This window comes from Epinephelus moara, chromosome 4 (assembly GCF_006386435.1).
Source record: "Epinephelus moara isolate mb chromosome 4, YSFRI_EMoa_1.0, whole genome shotgun sequence".
NCBI classification, from domain to species: domain Eukaryota; kingdom Metazoa; phylum Chordata; class Actinopteri; order Perciformes; family Serranidae; genus Epinephelus; species Epinephelus moara.
The window spans coordinates 17,739,128-17,754,108 of NC_065509.1; the positions used below are offsets into that span (position 1 = coordinate 17,739,128).

The following is a 14,981-nucleotide window of genomic DNA, read 5'->3' on the forward strand; positions in this document are numbered from 1 at the left end:
TTTAATTCAGGTGCGTCTTCGCCTGAGTGGCGTCCACACTGGCTGGAGTGGAGCTTTACGTTTTGGTTTCACCAGTTTGGACCCCAGCGAATTGGTCGCTACAGACATCCCCAAGTATGCTTGTCCAGACCTGGTGACACGGCCTGGCTACTGGGCCAAAGCTCTGCCTGAGAGGCTGGCCTTGAAGGACAACGTCTTGTCATTCTGGGCCGATCGCCACGGAAGAGTTTTCTACAGCATCAACGAAGGAGAGCCCATCCTCTTCCACTGTGGGCTCAGCATTGGCTGTCCACTCTGGGCCATAATAGATATCTACGGCATAACTCAGGAGGTCACGCTGCTTGGTAAGCACTTCATCAGGTTGTTTACTTGCTCTATGAAATCACTCCTATAAAAAACTTATTGTTTTTGTCATGACTGCAGCTGTGAGAGGGAAGCAGAAGCTGACTCATATTCAAACGGGAAGTGAGAGGAACAAATTTCACAACTGACTGGTTGTGCATAATCCATCATTACAGTTCATATATACCCAATAAAGTATTGAGTAATGGATATTTTTTTGGCTGGAATCAGAGTCAGCTGGAAGGCCATGTATTTTGACCATGGCTTCGACAACCCCCGAAACCTCAGGAACTTATTTTTATAGTGTCAACACATTCACAGCTAATTTAAGCAGCTTCCTGAGAGTTCAGAGAGCAGCTGTACCATTAAGCTCTGCAGCAGCCGAGGCCAGAATAGTAGGAGCAGGTAGTAAGGGCCTGGGGTGGCTCACTGAAACACTATCTGTGTGACAAAACTAGTTTGTCCAGAAAACCAGAGCCATTAGATAAACAGGATGTGGATCTCGCCCTGAACCTCTCACTCTTAACCACTCTCCTCTCTCTTACTATCACTTTCCCGCGCTTTGTCACTTTCATCCTCTTCCTGAATTTCCATCACACTCTCCCTTGTGGTTCCCTCTCGTACTCGCTGGGTGTGTTTATCTTCAGTCTGACAAGAGCTATGGCCATGTTTGGTCAAGGCGGCAGATCCCAGGAGCTTTGGTGAGAGGCCAGTGCACTCAACTGCTTCAGCATCACTAGAAATAGTAATAAAGGAATGTATCATAATTCAAAGGGGCTGACTACTAACACCAGACTTCTTTATATCAGCCCCTCATACATAGAGAAACACAGCTGTGATATGAACTCTGTGCATGAAGCATGGCAGTTCATGAGCTCATGTTATGAAAGAAAGGGAATGAAATTGTAAATATAGTGGTGACTGTCAAAAAACTTCTGCCTATTTGCACTAAAAACCGCAGTTCATTTAACGCCACAACAAGCATCACAACAAGGCAGGCATATGAATGGCTCTCAAATGTTCATTGTAGCCTTTATTGGTTATCAGGAGTGTCCATCAACATGTATTAATCCAATACCTTGACTAGGACTGGGTATTGGTTCTCGCTCCCTTTAAGGTATCTACTGAAATAACCCACTACCAGGTAGTAACGAAACGCCTCCAATCAAAGGATACCTGATTTTGATCTTTTTTGCACTGGAGGTCTGATCCCGCACAGTCCCGACCCCCCCATCAGATCAACAAACCTTCTGTTGCTCTCCTCTTCTGAACAGTCAGCCCCATGTGTGCCTGGTTAGCATGAGCTAACACAACAACTAACATGCAACATCAAGCCATTAAACCACCCAGACAAACTCACGTTGGCATAGAAACAGCTCCACTACGTTGTCAAACCAAAAAATAACCGGTAGATTACGTTAGCCATGTGATGCTAACAGTTAGCCCTGTCACTGTGTGTGTGTGTGTACATGGGTGGACCCTCACCAACTGTCCCCGGTGCAGAGCCACTCTTCTAAACAGTGTGCCTGGTTAGCACGACCAAACACAGCAGCTAACATTCAACATCAAACTGTTAAACAGTCCCAAAAAACTCACATCAGCATAGAAAAAGCTCCACAATGTCATAAAACCTAGTACCAAGTAGTAACGAAACGTCTCCAGTCAAAGGATACCTGCATTTGATCCTTTTTGCAGCAGGGGTCTGATCCCGTACCGTCCCTACTCCCCCATCGGATCAGCAAACTTTCTGTTGCTGCCACTCTAGTCTTCTAAACAGTGTGCCTGGTCAGCACGAGCTAACACAGCAATTAACATTCAACTTCAAGCCGTCAAACAGTCCCAAAAAACTCACATCGGCAGAGAAACAGCTCCACTATGTTGGTAAACCCATAAAAAAACGTTAGATTACGTTAGCCATATGATGCTAATGGTTCGCCCTGTCAGCGACAAAATCGCTTACAGCAGAAACAGCAGCTACAATTGTATCGACACTCTATGCCTTTAAGGTATCTACCGAAACAACCCAGTATCAAGTAGTTACGAAAGGCCTCCAGTCAAACGATACCTGCATTTGATCCCGTACCGTCCCTACTCCCCCGTCGGATCAGCAAACTTTCTGTTGCTGCCGCCTCAGGAGCCACTCTCCTATTCTAAATTTTGTGCCTGGTTAGCACGAGCTAACACAGCAATTAACATTCAACATCAAGTCAGTCCCAAAAAACTCGACATAGAAACAGCTCCATAAATAACCGTTAGATTACGTTAGCCATGTGATGCCAGTGATGCGGTTCAGTGTGTTGAGATGCCACCAAAACATCTGATGTCCACATCGTGTACATCAGATGAATTGGTATCAATAACACTTTTAGGGTTGTATTTATATTGATATTGTAATTTTTTAAACAATACCCAGCCCTAAGCTTATGAGTGCTAACAGTGGCTTGTTGTGTGTGAAAGTCATGTTTCATCTTGTATTTCTCATCTGCTTACTGTCAGTCATAGTGGGAAAGAGTATTAAATAGCACTATTGTAGTGGATATGCCATAAATATGTTAATGACAAGTGTTATGTCGTGTCATAAATTTTCTTTCTTTAATTCATTCATTCTGTAACTATCTGCCATAAGCCTCCATTTTGTCTCTGTTTTCTTGGGCTTTACAGCCATGTTTTATAGTTGATTAATCAACTGAGAAAATAATCAGCAGATGAATCTAAAATGAAATTATTCATTCATTTCTGCCCTATAATGTGCCCATATAAACAAAAGCGCTCATAGAGTAACACCTAAGAGGCTGCAGTAACACATGCAGATTTGATCTCATCAGCTTTTCCTTGGGCGTCACTGAAGACAAAAGGACTTTTGAAAAAAAAAAAAAAAAGAGGAGAAAACTAGTGCCCTGAGCTTACTTGGTTAACAGATCATATGATTAATGATGTCACCAACTTTGTTCTTCACATTCTCCACCACAGAAAGCACGTTTGCTGAGAGTGTGGGATCCAGCTGCCTGAGTGCGGCCCGTCTGAGTGCCTATCTGCCCCAGAGTAGCCACGACTCAGCCAATTACAACAACAATCAGCTGGAGAACAACCAGGCTGCCGCTGCCAAGATGGCCAACCTCCAGCTCAATAACTACACTCAGCTCATCCCCTGCTGCTCCTCCACCTCTTCCTCTTCCACACCGTCCTCATCCGCCTCCACTGGATTCAGCGTCCCGAGGGTGGTCCGGGGCCTTCCTTCCCCGCTGGACAATGACTTACACTTTCACCCCGTCCGTGGCTCTGATGTAATACTCTCTGCAGATCGCTCAGCTGCGTGCATCCATTTTCTAGACAGCAGCCGGACTCTGGTGTTCAGTGACCGGCCGCTGCATGTGGGTGAGACTTTGTACGTGGAGGTGGGCCACCTGGGCCTGCCTTACTTTGGGGCACTGTTGTTTGGTTTAACATCCTGTGATCCGGCTAGTCTACACGCTGGGGACTTACCGGCAGACCCTGAGGTTCTCCTGGACCGTAAAGAGTATTGGGTGGTGCACCGGGGCTTCCCCATGCCTTGCTCTGGAGACGTGCTCAGCTTCAGTCTACTGCCCAGCGGAGAGGTGCACCACGGGGTGAACGGAGTGGGACGTGGCAGGCTGCTTTGTGTGGACTCCTCTCAGGTTCTGTGGGCCTTTTTCACCCTGCACGGGGCTGTCAACAGACTCAGGATACTCGGTAAGCTAAGTGTATTTACAGCAACACAGAGAGATGATATCATGAACCAAAACCCCAAAACAGGGTGTTACGTCCTGGACTATTTCCAGGCTCTGTGCAGTTGCCACACAACCAGCTGAGACTCCAGGAGGTTATGGGTTGTATCATGTGTTAATTAGTGAGCTTTAGAGGTGCTGGTGGGCAGATTTTGTTTCATATGGACTGAGCCAGTCTAGCTGTTTCCCACTGTTTCCAGTCTTTATGCTAAGGTAAGCCAACAGGCTGCTGTTTGTAGCTTCATATTTATTGGATAGAAATGATAGTGATATCAAACGTCAGACTCTACAAGAAAGAAAATGAGCGTATTTCTCAAAATGTCTATCTTTTCCTTTTATATAAAATATAAAAATGATAAATGCTCCAAAAGGACACACTCCTCAGTTATCATCCGTCTATTCTTGAGTCTCAGCAGCTTCTGCAATTTATTTTTTCCCAGACTAAAGGAATGCAGTTGAGTAGTTTATGTCTACATGTGTCTGTTCAGTTTAGAGCTGTGACCTATCTGTCCTGATCCCACTACTCCCACATAAACTCCCACCAGCTCAGACCCAACAACATTATCCTCAAACAGAAACTAAAAGAAAATCACTCTATGAAACTTCAAGTAATACAAATATGCATATCTAATCCAGCTGGTTAGGGCCAGTTTGTGCGAAGCCTCACACTCTTGCTTTACAATCAAGCAGTTCACTGTACTGAAATGATACTGACTACACTTCAATATATACTTGAATGGCATCTTTGAAGGTTTTCCATGAGTCTGATCATCTGGCTTTTGTTCATGCGTCTTTATCTCTGTGACACAGGAACACTGCAGTCCAGTCCTCCCTCAACCTCCCCCAGTACTTCTCAGAGCAGCAGTCCAGACGACAGTGACTCAGACCTGGCGTTCAGTGTCAACAGATCCTCCTCTGCCTCTGAATCCTCTCTGGGTAGGTTACCAAATGTTGACAGCATGCCTGATGCTACAATGTTTATAGAAACCCCCACAAGGTCACAGCAGGATGTGTAGAGGTGTGGCACTTCTGTTAGATTGTACTAGACACGTCCTGGGAAATATTTCTTGTTTCACTTGTGATGTGGCAACAGACCTCCTTTCTTTTGGGACATTTTCCAACACATTCTCACTCCCAACTCATCAAATGGTCAGTGGACCTACACGTCAAACTATGATGCTATAGGTACCCCTCAAGGGTCAGTTTTGGACCCTCAGGGGCGGCGTGCCAATTGATGCTTGTTACATGCATTGTCTCTTTAACATAAACTTATGTTTTCACAGGAAATGTTCAGTTTCTGCGTGTTAAATGCATAAATAAATTTGCTAAATAAATGTACGATGCAGGTAAAAACTTGGTTTTAGCTTTGCTTCTGTAGGTTTAGACAACAAAAGCATGTGGTTTGCTTAAAAAAATCATGGTTTGGCTTAAAATAAGTACCTTTGTTACTAACATAATGTGACATACATCATTAGTATGCTACACATATGTTTGTATGTTTAATTAAAATGATTGACCTTTGGTTCCACATGGGACAGGTACAGCGCTCTCCCGGTTGAAAGTCCAGTGTTTGTTTGACCCATCCACCCCATTCCCGCTCTTTGTACTACAACATTTGCTAGGAGAGTCAAAAAATGCCGCTGCCTGATTTTAATCTTATCCCGCCACTAAAGGGTGCCCTGGAGCATTGGTATCTAATGCTGAGGTCAGCTGACCAAGCATCATTATCTGAGTAATTTGGAGTGAGACATTTGCATTTTCACATTGTTAGAAATATACCTCCATAATTTGGTACATACTAGAGCTTTAATAATGAGTTAATTAATCAATTAGTCAGCTGACAGAAAATGAATTGGCATCTGTTGTCATATTCCATTAATCATGAGGTCATTTTTAAAGGGAAAAAATCCAAACATTCTTTTGCTTAAGCTTCTAAAACATTTGGTGCTTTTCCTCGTCCTACCATTAAAGTGAATTATTTTTATGTGTCGGAAAAAACTAGACATCTGATGACATCACTTCAGGTTGTAGGAAATTGTGATGGACATTTTTAATTAATTTTGAAAATAACTGTCAGTTGCAGCCATTAAACATACAGCTTTTGTTTAGTTTTAATGATTCAGCAAAGATAACATTCTAACATGGAAATCTGTGTTTGTCATGGCTTATAAATAAAACAACCAAAACACAGAATTAAGAATTAAGAGAATACAAAAAACAACAGTATTGAAGATCTTAACCTTTGAACCTGGCGTACTCTTCTCACATCAACAACAGGCACAAGTGTCTTGTGTGTACATGCATCCATGTCCGCTCCATTTCCAGACCCACATGTTTTCTTTCTTTTCCTCTAGTGACTGCTCCCAGCTCCCCACTCAGCCCTCCTGTCTCGCCCACTCTCACCGCCCCGGAGCTGCCCTCTGCTGGGAAACACGGAGAATGCACCATTTGCTTCGACCAGGACGTCGACACAGTCATCTACACCTGTGGGCACATGTGTCTGTGCAACGACTGTGGGCTGAAGCTGAAGAGACAGATCAACGCCTGCTGTCCGATATGCAGGAGGCCTATCAAAGATGTGATCAAAACATATCGGCCATGATGGTGCAGATGTTTAAACAAGTGCTGTGACTTCGGCTGCTGGATCCCACCTGTGTCCCTTTCTCAGGCTTGATTGGACGTGGATCTCGGCCCCCAATGGGAGATTAGCCACACCAGGACTTATTTGTGCCTATATTTCCATTTTACATGAGTAAATCATCTCTGGAGATAGACTATGCTCTTCATACGCAGAACTGCGATGGAGCTCATCAAGAAGAGATGAATCATGTGCTCCCGTTTTGTATTTTCAATGTGATGTCTCTTACGTCACATGTATTTGCTGAGCAGAAAAGCCTGCTGTGAATATTTTGTCCTTACCCTCATTGTCCTAGATTTATGTGTGCTTTAGCAGAATATGCGGACCGTAGTCTATGACTTCTAGTGCCTTAGATTTTTGTCACATTGTGTGTCCAAGTAATTATGCTAACAATCCTAGCCATATTTTTCAATGTACATTACTGAAAGCTTGTGGTGAGTAAGGCACACAGATTTCAGACCTTATGCAATAAAAGGTGTAACAGTATTTGGAAGTGTAAGTGGAGAGATGTAACTGTATGGTAAGTGTGTTCAGCAGCGTGCTTTAAGAGAAGTATGTTTGGAAAGGACAAAATGAAGAATCTGGTTTTGCACTTTGAGAGATTAATAAAAGTGGACTATGTGTGATTAAAATGTGTGTACTGTCAATAATAAGACTTCTCTTTACACAGTCACAATCGCTTTTATCTAGCCCTTATAGAACTTTTGCTTTTCCACCTGAGAGGGATGCACTGCTCACCTAATAATGAGTATCCAGGCAGGTAAGTTTAATTGTATAAAGTTTAAGTAATATGCACCAATATTTAATGTTCTGCTTTTTAACAGGAATTCGATGAAATAATATCAATTTCATCAGTACAGATGTACATATAGGAGCCCTTCTGTTTGCATGTTCTCTCCATGTCAGCGTGGGTTTTCTCTGGGTGCTCCAGCTTCCTCCCACAGTCCAAAGACATGCAGGTTAACTGGTGACTCTAAATTGTCCGTAGGTGTGAATGTGAGTGTGAATGGTTGTCTGTCTCTATGTGTCAGCCCTGCGATAGTCTGGCATCCTGTGCAGGGTGTCTCCCAGCTCTCACCCAATGTCGGCTGGGATAGGCTCCAGCCCCTCCGACCTTTAACAGGATAAGCGGTTATGAAAAATGAATGAATGAATGAATGAATTTTGATCGAATATCTGTCACAGTAAACCTTGATAAAACAAGGGCTGCACCTTCTTTTAGCCTTTATAATTTATTTAATTTTTTATTTAACCTTAATTTAACCAGGAAGTCCCATTGAGATTGAAAATCTCTTTAACAAGAGAGACCTGGCCAAGGTAGCAGCCAATCAAAACACATTAAAATAAAACAACAACAATTCAAACATAGTGGCCTCTCAAGAAAAACAAGCACATGTATCTGCCTCCACATTCTTTTAATACCCTTAAATTCATCAACGGATATTAGTGTTTCTTGTGTTTCATGCGATATGATCAAATGAGTGACCTTGACTGACTGTTTCCAAGGTCAAAATCAGTGGTGTAGTGAAGGGTATACGCAGATACACAGAGTTTACCCACCAATCAGCTAAAAAGCCATTGGAATAGATGGTAGAGTATAACCACTTCCTCATCTGTACCTACCCATCTACCTGGTAGTGCACCCACCTCATCTACCACTACACCACTGGTTAAGATTGGGAATTTGAAATGCAACTTTTAAGGATGAGAAGTGGTGAAAGTGCTCAGAAAAACGGAATTCAAATTTTAACATCTTATATTTAATGAGAAGTGGGTTCTATCTGCTGATGAAGGTCATGTAATATAGCAGAAAGCCCCAGAACAGCTACACAACAGGTATTCTGCATCCATATTATATTTTCTGATTATTTTTTCATTTCTTCTTCTTATTATTATCATTATTATTATTATTGTTGTTGTTGTAACCAGCCCGAAGAACACCTGTGTAGCAATCATGATTAATCAGCATCCTGATATGCCACACCTGTCAGGTGGATTATCTCGTCAAAGCAGAAGTGCTCACTAACACAGATTGACCAAATTTGTGCACACAGTTTGAGAGTAATAAGACTTTTGTATGCAGAGAGAAGTCTTACATCTTTCATTTCAGCTCGTCAAATTGGCAGCGAAATCAATAGTGTTGTGTCTTTTTGTTCAGTGTACATACATTTTTCACAGCAGACATTTCTACTCATCATAGCAGGAAAAGCACAGGTGAAACACATTTCGTTAACAGTGGCTCAGTTCCATAAGGGCTGCAGGGATGACGTTTTTCTGTAGGCCGATGCGAAAGTTAGCGCCGCACTGGTTACCTTGTCAAAAAACCTATGGGATTTTTCCATTGGATTTTGGATTATTGCAGTAAATAAGCTCTGTGGCAAACAAACATTTATGATACTTACATGTTTGTTCAGCAAGATAATCTTCACAAATGGACACCTGTTTTATGTTTTTAAAAGCATAAATGCAATCACCAGAAGTAAAAGCTACAAACGAACTACACTACAGTCACATGATTTAATGTCTCATTTAGCCACTTGTTAGCAACTTAAGCCTTTTTTTAACATAGACACTTTAAAGTTCACAAATGTGGTATTTAATGACGTGAATGTGAACGTCTTTTAAGCTTGTGTTAACCACAGACCTTATATCAAGCATCCAACCAAAAATCCATTCAAAAAAATCCCTTTATTTGAGATGAGGGAACTGTGATTGGTAAAATGTTCACTGTTTACAGGTTTTAGGACTCTATGCATACTGAGTCAATACCTTACTGTAGTTTTGTTGAGTACCTAAATGAAGCTCAGCTTAGCTTTAATCAGGGAGACTTTCTTTACGCTTCATTCATTCACTGCTCTCTCTCTCTAGCTCACTCAGCCCCACCTCCTTGCCTCCACAAGCTGATCATGGGTGTTAGTTCTTCCAGTTAACCAATCACATTTTACCATGATTTCCATCATATAATCATGTTTCTTCTGTCAAACTTTAACCTCCTGTGACTGTGTGCCCTCATATGAGTACAATACAGATTCTTGCACCTTATTCTTCATTAGACCTGTTCTCCTCATACCTGGCCACTTTTTTGTGCCATCTAGTGGTACCAAAAGCAATGTACACTAATCCATGTAAAAACAGGATGGTGGCCATCTTCACAAAGTCTGTGTGAAAGCAATCCCAACACAAAAATGGACAAATTAAAAAAAAACCTGAAAAAATTTATGGTTGAAACTTGTTTATGATACTTTATGATGTTTGCAGTTTGGTATGGCATGCAGTTTTGACCATTTTTAGCAGTAATAACAAGCTAAGATGCTGTTATTTAGGATGTACTCATTTGAGGACATTGGGATTTTAATATTTTATTATCGCAGCAGGCCAATTAGATGTGTGATTGTTCCTAAACAGTGCAACTAAGGAAGGTGGGATGGGTGGTGGACCCAGCAGGATGGTGTTGCCTAAACCTAACCATGTGCGTTTGTTGTTGAAGTAAAAAAAAAAAAAGTGAATTTGTGGTGTTGTACTGACATAGTATTTGGCCCAGCTGCAGAAAATGTTCACATTATATGACTAAAAAAATATATGCATTTTAACATCAGTTTGGACCACTCTAGCTAGTAGCTACTTTATAGTAGGCTGTACACAATCCTATACAGTGAGGTGATAGTTTTTTCTATGGCAGGCTACTTTGTATTTGTAGGTTTAGTACAACAATAATGGTCTTTTGAGAGAGAGAGGAGGGAGAGAGATTTTCTATTGTAAGGACTCTAGAAACCCATTTTCACTGAGACATATTGAGGTGAGAGGTAAAGACACTCCTTTAACCAGTTTTAGCAAAATTCATACCAAAATGACCCAAAAGTTTTCGGGGGGGGGGGGGTCAAGGAGGTTGATTAGACCTTATTGATTACATTACATTATAATGCTTGAGGATAATTTGAAATGAAGGGTTTGAATTATTGCATGTGATTATTATCAAATTCTAGGCTAGCAAGAGTAATGCAACAACAACAAATAAATAACCCTGTAGGGGGGTCTGGGTGCATGCTCTCCCAAGAGAAAAATTTGTATATGTATTTGATTTAAAGGCATCAACCTTGTGAATTCTGAGTGCCAAGTTATGATGGCAGAATATGCCTAGATTTCAACATCTTTGTGCTTTTTATGTGTGAAAAATGTTCTATTCTATTAGGGGTAAAACATTTCAGTAATCAAAAGAAAAATGACTAACGTACTGATCTGCCTCTGGAGGACCAGTGTTTCACCGCTGCTGATTTTTTTTAATTTTTTTTTTCCATCTTAGCGCTTTAGAAACTGCAGTTATTTGGCACTACAGATGCTTCATATCCAGGCCTATAGAACAGATCTATACCTTGTCCTTTTATTAAACAAACTAAATAGCCTTATGTTATTTATCTTATTTACATGGCGGCATGTCATTTTTGTCTCTACATGGTCGCACGTTTACAATTCTCCTCTGCTCTCTGTATCATGCATGGCAGAGTTTCGCCCTGATGACCACAAACACACAGACACACAGACACGGACACACACACACACACACACACACACACAGGTGAGCACACTAGAGCGTGGCTCAGGCCACATTTTCCTGACCCAATCCGCAGCACGGCACTAATGGAGCGGAGCCTGTGTTGCGTTCAGGCGTTGCCGTTGTCACATAAAAAACAAAGCCAAAGAATTCTCAGTAGGCACTCCATATCCTTATGGGAATGCTTTATGATGTGTTGTTGAGTTGGGAATATTGTGTATGTGTTGTTTATCCGTTGGTGTTGATGAAAGTAGCTAGCAGTGTGGCTAATAATAAAGGCTCCACTACTGCAATAGCGATGACTGCTTTCTTGGAGGCATCCATCTTTGTTTACGTTTAGGTCGTAAATGGTACAAATGGGGACGCATTTAAACAGGAAGTTACGACATTTTACAACACCATCTTGAGTCTCACCACTCGTAGCAACGTAAATGGATCACAACATGATCACCAAAAAACTATTCACATTACTCATACATACTCATCAGAATGAGTCTCTCCTGATTAAGATACAGTATGTAATGTGGTGCTATTTTGAACTATTATAAACAGGGACATTATTGTGTTGCAAGTGTGCCTAAATGGGGCATATACTGTATATGAGTGGCACACACAGTATAGTCAGTTGTGCCAGTGTGTTTGCAAATATTGAATGCACAAAAGTATCAGTGTATAACAGTTGTGTCTTCACTTTTGGCAAGGACTACAGGCACAGTATCTGTGGCCCCCAAGCTAGACAAGTCCTGAGAAACTTTCTACAAAATGAAAACATGAGTGGGGATACAATTATTTAATTGTGCGGCTCTTCTAGACTTTCAAAATTATCCCGGCGGTACAAGAAGTCATTCCTTGTGGCTTGTGACACTTTAAAAAAACATGCATTCAATGATTTAAAGACATCTCTTTCACAATTTATGAGAAAGAGTATCTTTCGGCCCCATGTTATCACGTGACGGGCTTGGAAGTTTGGCCTCCAGTCCAGCGATGTTCCTGGGGATGAGGCCAGAAAAGTTCATTTCACCATCACCATCTCTTCTTGGTGAGCGCGAAACACTTTCCTTCAGTAATATCTAAATGCTTGCTAATGTTCAACATGCAAGACTTTTTTTTCTCTAAGCGTATATTGTACTATGGGACGCCCTGAGGGATGAACATGCCACCACTTACAATAAGTAAATCTTACTTGCTCACACAGTGAAGATGTCAAACCTGTCTTGTGATTACCCATAATGTGACAGGCCTTTTTGACACTTTTCGGCATCTCTTTTGTAATCATGAGGGTGTTTACGTCTACATTTCCCAAAGACCTATAACTCTCTGCTGACTTGTGTGAAATCTACCCCGGGGACTCTGTCTGTTTTTTCCACACAAGTTGTATTCACTGTATCACACAGCCACAGTCTGAACTGAAGCACCTCTGACAGCACTGACTGACAGGGATGCACATTTTCCTTATAATGAAAGTGATTAAGCAGTGTGTTGTGTCAAGAGTGTAATTTGAATTTCATAATTTGGGGAACTGACTACATTATAATTACTTGTAGAAAGTTATGTATAATTAATGAGGTGCCAAACTGGAAAAGTTTACAAAATGTAGCTTTGGAGTTGGCACGTCATCTCTCCAAGAGTTTACATGAGGATCGGCTCAAACTCCAAACTCCAACTGCTGCTTACATCTTACAGGACCTTTACTTGTAGCATTTTATGATCCAGTAAACCACTGCCTCAAACAAAACCTGTGCAGACTGAATCTTAACACAAGGTTTTTCCATAACAATCACATTTTATTTCGCCAGCACAAATGCTTTTATTCTCTGCCTGCAGAGACACGCGCTTGATCTTGCAATAAGGAGGCATCAGCTCAGTAAAGTGTAGCCTCTGTTTCAGGATATTGAATTTCCTCTTCCGTCAGCAGGGATATTTTTCCCCGGTAGAGCTTTTCCTCCCTTTTCTGAAGAATGAATGAAATTGCAATACATTACAATACACACAGATATTTACTACTGGAGCACATTTGGTATATATGTTATATTTACAAAAATAAACAGAGGTTATTTCGGGAATATAACACAGCACAGCAGGTTTAAATAAGTGGAGCTGCCCTCCATATTGTACGTCAGTGTTCCCTGCACAGGGAGACAAACAATCTGTTTATGTATACACACTTGTGATGGTTTATAGGGGATGCAATTTGTTCGCTGTGTGTCTGAAGCAAGACTGAGTACAGGTGGTATAGCCACACTTTATTTGCAGCATCTGACAGACACCGTCTCCACATTTAAGACTAGACTTAAGACTTTCCTCTTTGATAAAGCTTATAGTTAGGGCTGGCTCACGCTTGCCCTGTACCAGCCCCTAGTTAGGCTGACTTAGGCCTAGTCTGCCGGAGGACCCCCNTACCACAGTAGCCAGAACTATAACTATAATATTATTACTTTCATTAATGCTGTTGTAAGCTACTGTCATTACCGTCTGTCCTGCATCTCTCTCTCTCTGTCTCTGTCTCTGTCTCTTTTTCTGTCTCATTGTGTCATACGGATTACTGTTAATTTATTATGTTGATCTGTTCTGTACGACATCTATTGAACGTCTGTCCGTCCTGGAAGAGGGATCCCTCCTCAGTTGCTCTTCCTGAGGTTTCTACCGTTTTTTTCCCTTGTTAAAGGGTTTTTTTTGGGGAGTTTTTCCTTATCCGCTGCGAGGGTCATAAGGACAGAGGGATGTTGTATGCTGTAAAGCCCTGTGAGGCAAATTGTGATTTGTGATTGATCTGGCCACAAAAACACAACCTCAAGCAACTTTAGATTCTGATCTCATTTTTTAAAGCTCATTTTAGTTCATTAACCAAAACTGCATTTTATCATTTACACAATATGGCTAAGGGAAGACCTCTACTGAAGCAGAGAGATGCTGAGAAACCTGTTCATGCTTATGTTTCCAGTTGTCCTGACTATCGTAACACCCCATATACCGGCCATCTAAAACTGCCAATGCAAAATGCTGCTGCCAGGGTTGTAACAAAAACTAAAAGAGAGACCATACACCTGGTATCTTTTAGGATTGATTTTAAAATCCTTCTACTGGTTTTTAAGGCTCTTATGGCACTGTCCCCTCCTATATCATAGACTCCCTACAGCTGCTCTTTTAACTATTGTCACTACAAAAACCTTTGGGGATGCTTCCTTTCGCTACTACGCCCCAAAATATGGAAAACCCTGCCTTTAAGTGTTAGACTTGCCGGCCCAGTGGACAATCGAAAACTCATAACATATCTTTTTAATATAGCCTTTAACTAGCAGCTATCTGTTTTAATAGTTTTCTTTTAATTACTTGATTTTTTTTTTTTCGTGTGTTGTATAATGGTTTTATTTCTTTGCTGTTTGTCTCTGCTGCTGAATTGTAAAGCATTTTGTGCATGAAAGGTGCTATATAAATAAAGTTCATTCATTCATTCATGTCATTTTTGTCCTCTTTTGGTCTGCAGATAACAAGACCGTGCATCACAGCCATCGTCCTGTTCAGGAGACAGACGCAGTCAGGTTACTCTGCTCAGTCTCAGCTGGTCAAACCTCCACTATGTCCCCTCCCCTGTGATCACCATTTGTTTATCAGACCGTGTCAGCGATCATTCTAAATCTGGAAATGCATCTTTTTCTCTCCATTGTGTCATGTCATTCTCACTAAGCCGACATTTTTCAGTCCTGAA

At 41.5% G+C, this 14,981-nt stretch overlaps 1 protein-coding gene across 2 annotated transcripts in view; it reads left to right on the top strand.

Moving 5' to 3' along the window:
• The window catches only part of neurl1b (neuralized E3 ubiquitin protein ligase 1B), a 36,356-nt gene extending 29,009 nt beyond the window's left edge, over positions 1–7,347 (top strand). For both annotated transcript variants that reach the window (XM_050042091.1, XM_050042092.1), the window contains exons 3-6: positions 11–344; positions 3,313–4,053; positions 4,899–5,024; positions 6,443–7,347. In XM_050042091.1, the coding sequence (XP_049898048.1) occupies positions 11–344; positions 3,313–4,053; positions 4,899–5,024; positions 6,443–6,690 (1,449 nt within the window). In that variant the 3' untranslated portion in view covers positions 6,691–7,347. The remainder of the gene's footprint in view (positions 1–10; positions 345–3,312; positions 4,054–4,898; positions 5,025–6,442) is intronic.
• Positions 7,348–14,981: the final 7,634 nt, after the last annotated feature.